This window comes from Sorghum bicolor, chromosome 8, assembly GCF_000003195.3.
Source record: "Sorghum bicolor cultivar BTx623 chromosome 8, Sorghum_bicolor_NCBIv3, whole genome shotgun sequence".
Lineage (NCBI taxonomy): Eukaryota > Viridiplantae > Streptophyta > Magnoliopsida > Poales > Poaceae > Sorghum > Sorghum bicolor.
This window is the reverse complement of record NC_012877.2, coordinates 57294053-57304751: the sequence shown is the minus strand read 5'-3', so window position 1 is coordinate 57304751 and position 10699 is coordinate 57294053. Positions and strand designations below refer to the sequence as shown.

General features: G+C 44.0%; 1 protein-coding gene across 1 annotated transcript; it reads right to left on the bottom strand.

Annotated features, from left to right (window-relative positions):
- LOC8068134 lies at positions 1143-4271 on the bottom strand. The gene is made up of 3 exons (XM_021446574.1): positions 4170-4271; positions 3593-3676; positions 1143-2950 (listed from the first exon to the last, which is right to left on the bottom strand). Exons 2-3 carry the CDS (start codon positions 3618-3620, stop codon positions 1569-1571), a joined length of 1410 nt encoding a protein of 469 aa, XP_021302249.1. The 5' UTR covers positions 3621-3676; positions 4170-4271; the 3' UTR covers positions 1143-1568.

Below are 10699 nucleotides of genomic sequence, written 5' to 3'. Positions count from 1 at the left end.
CTGAGGCAGTCCCAACTCAAAAACATCATGAACCGAGGCCTGCTTGAGAGTGCAGTGGCTGAATAGCGCTGGGAAGGAATCTTCCAGGGCTTCATCGCCAAGCCAGACATCCGCCCAGAAGGAGCAGCTTTTGCCGTCCTTGACCTTCACCGTTGTGATTGCCTGGTAGAGAGGCAGTAGTGCACGCAGACAAGTCCAGTGATCTCCGGAGACGTCTCCAGTCATAGAAGTCAGGGAAATTCTGTTTCTGACCCAGTCGGCCCAGGCTGAGGTGGACGGGCAGTGCAATCTGTGTAACAGTTTTAGAAGGAGGCAGATGTTTTGTGTCCCAAGGTCTCTGATGAGTAATTACTTTTCGGGTTTCTAGCTGGTTAACATACTGCATCTCGCTAGAAATTACTTGTAACTAATCCATCAACCAGTGCTCTATACTGTCCAGTAATTTAAGATAGGTAAGTGTTAGAAATTCACGGAGAGACTTATTTTGGTCCCATAACTAATCAAAGTAATTATTTGCTCTCTAGTTGTTCATATTTCTAACATAACAACCACACATATAGATATAGATATCTAGGCAGAACTGAGGGCAGTATTCTGCAGCAAGGAACTGACTTGTAAGTTCTAAGTTCTAACCCTGCTCTTCCCAAAGTTTTAACTCTGCTCTTCCCAAAGCAGTGACTATTCTGTCCAAAGTAGTACTACTTTGTTGGCCAAAACTGTCAACATCAATTATCAAGAACCTTGAGCTGCTAATATCCATATTAATGGAGTTCTTTTGGAGTAGTTACTTTTTGGGTTTCTAGCTGATTAACATACTGGATCTGCATACTATAACTGTTGAACTATCAAATGTACCTCTTAGTATGTCAGACCGCCAGGATACACCTGAACCAGTTTTACCTGCTGAAGGCTGCTTGTCGCACACCATGGGTAACTAGGACCGTCAGATTCAAATTTCACTAGTCACACCCAGGCGACTGAACAGCATGAAGGGGGAAGCCAAGAACAACTCACAAGCAGAGTGTGGAACAACCGGAATGGAAGAAACAAACACAAGCATAACACTCAAAAAGCACTGAATGTTGCCTAGTCCAAAAGGCAAATGGATAAAAGACATGTAAATTGTACAAATTCCCATCCAGATCTCTTTATTGAAATATTATCTCATCAAGACAAGAATATGCTCTGTGTAGGTATGTACAGAAGAATATCAATGTACAGCCAAGGACAACTGTCAGGGAGCTTCAGACCTATCACAAGCTCATGCATTGCATTGCATTACATTGCATACTACCACGCATTACCTGCTATACTGTTTCGCAACCAGGCAGTGACTTAAGATCCTTGCCTTCCTATCCAGCAAAATTTTGTTGATCAAGAGAAGAAAGTATCAGTATCAAAATCTCTACTATCTACAGCAGATGGAATTCTTTGATTTCCTAACTACTAATGAACCTATCGGTAACTGAATATGGACAACATGTGGAACCAGCTTTGGCCACAGGCCCACACAGCCTGCTGAAGGCTGCTCAGCAGTCAGCACACACTATGGCTCAGAATCAGATTTTCTACCATGTGAAGGCTGAGTCCAATTCAAGCTTTTGCATTTGCTCTTCCATCATAACAGAATCAGGACAATCAGCAATCTCTTGGTGGAGATTGCACTTCTGAACATAGTGTAACCTCATGTGTCCTCCTAAAGCACGCCCTGACCCTAGTAACTTTCCACAGACCTTGCACTGGTGTTTTTTGACGTTCACTGCAGCTGAAATGTCACTTGATTCCAACTCCACTGAAATTGCAGCCCCTGGCATCGTGAACTCTATATCTGCATCAACCTCATGATCAGATGCACTTAGAAGAATCTCCTTTGGAACATCTGCAACTGAATTCAACTTTTTCTTCTTCTCAGAGTGTAAGTGTAATGTCATGTGGCCTCCCAATGCCTGTCCTGACCTCAATGACTTTCCACAGACCTTGCACTGGTGCCTCTTCATGTTCATTGCAGGTGAAAGGTCACTGGACTTCAACTCAATTGAAATGTCAGCCCCTGGCTTCATGAACTCAGCATCTACATCCATCCCATGATCAAACACATTCAACAGCACTTCCTTCTTAGGAGCATCAGCAACCAAATTCAAACTGGACTTCAATTCCTCGACTGAAATGTCAGCCCCTGGCTTCATGAACTCAGCTTCTATATCCATCTCATAATCAAACAGATCCAGCAACACTTCCTTCTTGGGAGCATCAGCGACCAAATTCAAACTGTTTTCCTTCTCACAGTGTTCATAGAAACCCTCATAAGCTGGATTCTTGTCAGATTTCAGCCTTGCACTGTTTCTGGACTCATCAGATTGATCCAGCTGCTGAAGAGCATTCAGATTTACCTCCTTCAACACGATGGGTGTTGAAATGTTGTCATCCTTATCTCTCCCACAGCAATCCTCATAAGCAGAAGTCTTGTCACAATGCTCTGAAAGCATCAAGAGAGCAGCTGCAGCGTTCATCTCTAAATTGGGGACTGGCATCCCCCTCTTTGACCGCTTACGCTTCACTGGAGAAAATAGCATCACATTGTGCTCGTGATCACCATTAGCATTGGCCCAAGCTTCCATCAACCCAGCTGGTCCAGGTTCTTCCTCAGGCTTGGCCATCACCTTCCTCTCACTGTGCATCCCCATGTTTCCCCTTGGAGATTGGCAGGAAGAGAACATCTTTGAGCAGTGCAGGCATTGAGATTCCAAAGATGACGGTGAAGGCTTCTCATCACCAGGACCCAGCAGCAACACAGGCAGATCGATGACAATGGCAGGAGGGCTAGGTGTGCTCTTTGGCTGCTTGCCAGCATGCCGGTGGCACGACATGTGGCCTCCAAGAGCTTTCCCTGAAAGGAATTTCTTGTTGCATATTTTACACAAGTGCTTATGAGGCCTTCTGGATGACATATCTGAATCAATGCATAGCAGAAATAAGTAAGAAACAGAACATTAAGATAATAACATAAGCACACTAGTCACCAGTGCTTGCTTCTTTGAAGCATTTGCATGCACAACTAGCATTTGATCAGATAATAATAGTAAATAGAAAGACAATATATCACTTGACATAGAGCTACTGGATGAATCATGCAATGTAGTACTAAGAAATTTCAAGACGAACCAAAACACTTTCCTAATTATTGCTTTCTTGGATCATTTGTGCAAGCACTGAGTCAGAATTGTTCAAGGAAGACAAAAACTTCCATAAGTAACTACTTGCAACAATCTGGAAATGGCCATGGGCATTGTGAAATCAGAATTTATTGCAAGGTATCAGGGACCAAGAACACAGCGAGATGCTAGTAGCGATAAAGCAATCATGTAATAGACTTGCCAATAGTTTCTGAATCATCTATGCAAGTCCATAGATGAATTGAAGATATCAGGGACCAAGAAGGCAAGAACATAATTTGATGCTATAAAATCAATTAATTGCCTACTGCTGCTTTTAAGCTTTCCACAAACACAGTCATTTGATCATATATTAAGGGAAAGGCAATGGCTTGATTTAATAATTGCGGTGAACTACAAACTGAGAATCAAATTTGTACCTGGAGTACTTGGTTCATCGGTATCCATGAGAAGAGAAGCCAAACGAATGTGCACAATCAGGATGCACAGTGCGGCTTGTGACACTGAAACATAACAAGAAAAGATTAAAACCTAAGCAGAACAGATAATACCAAGAAGACTCATCACCACCCAAGAGATACCACTCAACCAAATTCTGCACGAAATCTTAGAAATTTTATCATTGTCAACACCTAGCAAGAACCAAAAAAACAAATCACCAATTTACGCAAAGCAAGATGATGAATCATTACAATGTATTAGCACTCACTTTTTTTTTTTGCTTGAATATTAGCACTCACTAGAGAAACACAGCGAGCGTGCAACTAAAACTACAGCAACTTGTGAAGTGTTGACGAAGATTGCGTATCAGAATTCATTGCAAGGTACAACAAGGATTCATCAGAGAGTAAAACCATTTTTTTTTTCGAAAAGGAGAGAGTAAAACCATAGTGCGATGCTAATTGCTAGATGCGAATCAACCAAAAACTAACCGCAGACTTCGTCTACCGATTGCAGTTCTGCGAATTGAGGGCGGTTCGGGTCTGCATTCTGTACCTGGAATCTTCCGAGTCCTTTGTTCGTGTCCCCAAGAGCAGAGGTTTCCAAACAGGCGGAGACGCGCGTCGCGCGCAGGTTGCGCAGGATGGCTTGATGATCGCTGAAACAAGGTAGCAAGAAACGGAATTAGCAGTCAAAGCAGAACCACGGAATCCACGAACGCTCGCGGCACCGCCGAAATTCCCAACCCGCAGAGACAATTCGATCGGGTTCCGCGCGAACCAGAGAAATTTCCCAGCAACGCCTCCGAAACCCCCGGAATGGGACATCAGAATCAATCAACGCAAAGAATCCCCCGGAATTGCGCGGAGAAGAGGAACGCACCTCGAACCCCCCGCACAATGTAGCTCCGGGCGAAATCCTGCGGTTTCTTCGCGCTCGGCGACGGGCCCCTGCGCGCCGTCCCGTCCCACCCCACCCCCACCTCGGCCTCCCAGTCCTGCCTCACCCTCGCCGCTGCTGCTACTTCTTTGAGGGCGGCGGTGTGTACTGTATGGCGGGCGGAGGCGCCTAGTTATAGTAAGCGGCGGCGGGCTAGGAATGTAGACTGTAATCATCACCAGGTTCATGCGTTCGGAGCGGGGAGCCAGCGAGGGAGAGGAGAGGTGGCCGGCTCGCTCTGGCCGCGGCGGTGCGGGACTGCGCGGGTTTGCGAGGGCCGGCAGAGCGGGCAGAAAAATTTTACAAGCACCGAGCGGTGGTCGGTGGTCTGTGGGAGTCTCCTGCGGCTGGGATAGAGCCACGTTTCCTCATTGGATGGCTGCTAGGACTGCAGCTGCCGGCAGTGTTTTATTTTGTTTTCATTAGCCACGTGTTAGTATCAAAAAGATTTGTGCATTTCTGACTATTTTCAGGTCTTGTTCAGTTCACCTAAAAATCCAAAATTTCTCAAGATCCTCCGTCACATTGAATCTTGCGACACATGCATGGAGCATTAAATATAGATAAAAATAAAAACTAATTACATAGTTTGCCTGTAAACCGCGTGATGAATCTTTTGAGTCTAGTTACTCTATAATTAGACAATATTTGTCAAATAAAAACGAAAGTGCTACAGTCTCCGAACCAAAAGTTTTTACGAACTAAACAAGGCCTTAGATTTAAGGGTGGTATGTTTTTTCTGTTTTCTATATTTTGCATTGGAAGTGACTTTGGTTCTAGTAGTATAATTTTAGCATTCCAACGCCCTAACTATGCAAAACAAAATGATATATATATTCTTAGAAGCTTACCTCTAAATGAGTAGAAAAATGAGAAATTGGCTATTATAAGACTCCAAACGTTGGGTTTCTCTATAATAAGACTCTTAACGTTTGTTTCTCCTAAATAGGACTCCAAACAACTACAATCAGCTCTAATGACATTTTGTTTCTTTTTAATGTCTTTTGTCATCTTAAAAATACATGTATCTTTCGTCATATGGTCTCAGCAGATGAAAGGCAGCCTCGCGTGCTCATCGCTGCAGTAGAGCCCGAGCTGCTGCGTGTACCCTTGCTTGGCTGCTTGGACAGCAGCTCCCGCGCCCTGACCACCAGCTGACGGTTCGTCCGCCCCGCACTTCTTGCCGTTGCTGGCGAGGATTGGTCTGGATCGCATTGCTCAGCACGCTGTAGGACATGCCGTCGGCCGTGGTGGCGTCCGCCGAGGTCTCGTCCGTCTGGCACCCGCTGATCAGGACGTCGTTGCACGGCGGCAGCCCTACGTACACTTCCTCGACATTGTGTGTGTCCTGCTCCTGCCAGGATGACGAACAGTGGGCAGACACTAGTCTCTTGCTAGAGTTGTGGCATCGTTGCTACGATTCTCCAATGGAGGCTGTGGAAGGTGATCCACAGTGGCTTGCCCTCCAGAAACCGCGTCCAGATGTGCACCAGGTGCCGCAGCGGCCTGGGCAGCAGGCCCCGGCGCGCCTAGGGCTAGGGCAGCAGGCCCCGACGTGGCGTCGGCATCCATGGCGATCATCCGAACGGTGATATCTTCGGCCGGAGGTTCTCCCTCCATGGAGGGCAGATCGATGGCGTGGGGAAGGGAAGGAGGGCCGACGATCAATCTCCACGGTGAAGCAGCGACGGCGGTGTTCACGTGCGAGGAGGAGCGTCGTGCGGCGTCTCGTGTCTCGTAGATGAATCGATGAAATTGAGTACCATATGATAGCTGAAGGTAATAGGGTCAATACGAAAATACATGTATTTTTAGATGACAAAAGACATTAAAAAAGAAACAAAATGTCATTAGAGCTGATTGTAATTGTTTGGAGTTCTATTTGGGAGAAACAAACGTTAAGAGTCCTATTATAGAGAAACCCAACATTTGGAGTCCTATAAGAACCAATTTCTCGTAGAAAAAATAGTTTATGGCAAATATATTTGATCCAGGACGCAAGGCACATATGCATAATGAATCATCAAAGATACTAATACTTATTTTTAAAGGTGGATGTACTGCGGAGTGAAAACATACGGATGGTAACGGTTGCAAATGGTTTTGGCATATACCAGTGAGTAAAAACAGATGTAGTATATTCTAATTTCGAGGATCGCAAAGTATGAGAGAAGTTAAGGGAAACATACATGCAAGGTGTGTTGTTACATGACCCCATAGAAAACTAAAGTTAAATTACCGATATGCTGTGATGCTCATAAAAATGCTCTCGTCACAACTAGGTTGTTAAACTACCCCATCGGAGATGTAAAAGAATCACTCTAGTGGAAACTAAAGTGTTGAGCCGACTGAGAGGCCTACCTCTCAAATGGAGAGGGTAGCCTTGTGGGATTAATAGAGAAGCAGTGATCCTTGGACTCACCTCTTTATAACATAGGTGGCCGATAAATCACCAAATTATGGGATATGTGTTTCTCATGTGGTATTGTTTTCTTTCACTAGCTCTTTAATTAATACTAGCCCACCTAGCATAGGCTACTTTGACAATATATTTGTGTTAGGTTATTGATCACAAGGATTGCAAAACATGCCAAACTGATTCAAAATCAATTTGAAAATAGAATTAAAAACTATTAAAATAATAAAGGGAAATTATTTCCATCCCTCGTCTCTCAGCTTTTGGCCTTTTAGTCGCTTTCCCTGCTCGGCCTGCCCTACCCCCTTCCTCTCTCCTGCGTGGCCTACCTGTGAGGCCCACGTGCCCCTTTCTCTCTTGGGCCAACCCAATATGGATGCGCCCGCTTCCCCCTCTCACCTCTACCACTGGCCGCTTGGTCTTGCACCTCGTTCTGACCGGTGGGCCTGCAACATCAGTTGCACATCCTACCTTCCATCTTCAACCTTGCCTTCTATTTCTAGAGGCCAGCGCTTTCCTTTGGTGATCGAGCTGGATCCTGGCTTGATGTCCCCTTTCCATCCACGACATAGCCCTCAGGCTATAAAAATCAGGCCTCCGCACCCCGCTGCCTCCATCCTGAACCCTCACAACAACTACCACACACCTGAGCTCGCCGCCGCCACTCCAAACCCTAGCGTCGCTGCTACCACTAAGTTTGAGCCATCGTTTTGGCGCTTCAACACTACCGTAAGCCTGCCACCAAGCTTCATTGCTAGATCCCTTGCCTCACTTTTTCTTTCCTTTGGTTGGTCGCTAATCGTTGCTATTGTTTGTAGGTTCTCGTGGTCCACTTCTTTGAGCTGCTCAGCATCCTCATCTGTCTTTGCCCTTAAAAACCCTCATGGTGAGTTCTCGATCTCCCCTTCTTTCTTCGTGTGCCAATCTCAGGTCAAACCATATCCTCTAGGGTCATTTTTGTGTGCGCCGATGAGCTCCCTCGTTGTCGTCCATGGCGGACCACCACACCGACCATCTTCTCTAGTTGGCCATTCTCCCTTCCTTCCTTCCTTCCTTCCTTCCTTGCTTCTAATCTAGGTTGTCCAGATCTAATCCAATGGCTTAGATCCTTCCTTACCCCTTCGCCAGATGTTTTGCTAAAAGCCCCTCTCTTGTCTAGAACTCAAACCCGCACTCCTCAACTAGATTCAAAATCTTGATTTTGATTTATTTTATAATCTAAATTAAGTTTGTGTTATTTATGGTTCTGCCATCCAGTTCATGTTTTCATCATATCTTCTCCATTTTAGATATGATTTGAGTACAATTGGTGTCTATGTGATTGTAGCAATGTGTAGATTAGATTTATGAATTCCATCTTTTTCCACTATTGGTGTACTATTTTAATCTATAGTCTTTGTTTTCTATGCATGATTGCCTCAGATGCTTGTATGTTGTTGTGTTGATCGAGTATAGACGGTGAGCAGTACGTTGGAGACCAAGAGTACTTTGTTGATGACTAGGACTAGCAGGAGTTCATTGAGCAAGGCAAGTATAGCATCGGACTATCCTTGTTATCCACACTTTATAATCATTATAATTCATGTTGGATGTGTCTAATTTTGTTACCCCTAATGAATGATCTAGCTTTTGTTACCTTGTACCTTGACACCTATGGGTTACTTGCATATGCAGTTTTGGTAGTGCTTAATTTAAACAATCATGATCTTAGCATTGACTAATGGCTTTATGCAACAAAGGATAAAACTTGCTTTTTAGCAACTTGGATATAGGGTGAGAGAGCTCTTGGATTTTTACATGATGCTCTTGGCCCTTCCTAATGATTTATTAGCCGGTAAAATCTAGGATTTATAGTACAACCATGAGAGCTACAAGGCTCTGGCTTTAGTTTAATAGAAAGACTTTTCTAGGTTGTTAGTGGTTACCTTCATGGAACAAAAGAGGCTTGACGAGTCAGGTATAGTGTGACCTCTATCCTTATGTGTATAGCCTACATGGAATGTGGCCATCTAGAAAGGCAGATCTACATCTGTTTGCTGACTAGAAACCTAGCCGTCCTAACTTGTTAGATAAATCTTTGAAAGACTTCATAGTGTACCCTACCTGCTCACCTTAGAACTATTTTGGGAGTAATTAACCCGAGCATATGAGAAACATGACTCACTATGGAAGTGTGCAACCTGTTATAACAGCCATGCTCATAGTCACGAGCAACTTAGAAAAGTCATAGAATAGAGAATAATTATGTTGCTAATTAACTATGAGATAAAATGATGATTCATATGATCATGTGGTTTAATTGGGGCTTAACCATAACTATATGCTACTTAAAATATTAAAATTGTGACTCATTAAAATGCCAACTCCAATAAACTAGTGTCATCCTTTTGAGCTTCATAACCCCAAGTTATTCTTATTAAGTACGAGATGTACATATGCTTTTTTATTTTTACTACTTAGATAAAATTTTTGGATGGGTACTAGATTTCTAGATTCTAGATTGTTTAGGCTTGTGATCGACTAGTCAGTTGTCCCTGTGAAGTTAGAGTCCTTGCCTGAAGACCAGAGTTGTCTTTCCACTATTTGCTATGTAGGGTTATTATTTGTACCAATATGTTGTGTAATAAAGCATTGTCTTTTGATATTACCCTTTATTTATAGCCATAAGTGGGATTGACTTCCTACACTCTCATATATGTTGTGTATCTGGTTTTCTCCTTAAAACCAGGTGCCACAAGTCCGGTGCTTAGATTGCTGCCATGTGGCACTAACTGTTTGGAAGAGACCATTGGAGCACAATGGCTACTTCACACACGCTCATACTACCTCCAGACTAAGCTCCTGACTCACCCATAGGACCAACGGACACTAGGGTCCTAAGCTCCAGAGTCACCCACAGGTCCAATGTATGCCAGGGTCCTAAGCTTCGGACTCACCCTCAGGACCAATGTGCACCTCGGTCCTGAGGTGTCTAGTAAGGGTCCAAAGAGCATAATTTGCTCTGAACTCAGTCCTGATCCTACCTTCGGACCATGCCTTCTAGGTCTTACGCGTTTTGGCTGCTCTTTGTCTAGTGCATAATTATTTTGAAACCACCGGACCAAAGAACCATGGTCATGTGCACCACCAAACTGAGTCTTGTGTTTGAGGACCCAAAGCCCATGGTCCTATGCTCTGCCAACTAGTGTCCTAAGCTTGTTTATCATCTTTTTCAAGCACAACTTCAACACCCTTTGCTTCTATGTGCTAACATCATTGTGTCCTAACAAATGTGCGCATGTAATAGCATTTTCATAAACATTTTCTAAAGGATTAGCACTCTTTTTACCACGCCACTCGATCTTAGCACCACATGCAAAGTTAGATCACTCGAGTGGCACTAGATGGCCAATATGCAAACAAGTTTGCCCCTTTTGATAGAGTATGCATCTATCCTAAATTTGGTCATGCACTTCTCTACACAATCTTTACCCGGTGAAATGAAATGCGCTATAAATATACCTTTGTCTTGCACATTCCATTTCATCTCCTACAATGTTGATGCTACACAAACACCAACAACCATCACAAAACGATATGATCCACTTCATATCATTATATGATCTTCTTGGTTCATTGATCTTGACTTTACTTGCTCGTCACCATTGCCTCGGCCCATTGGTGCCAAGTATTTGCTCAAGCTTCCCGACACACGGTTTATTGCTTCATAGCCTCTGACTTGCCCTTCATG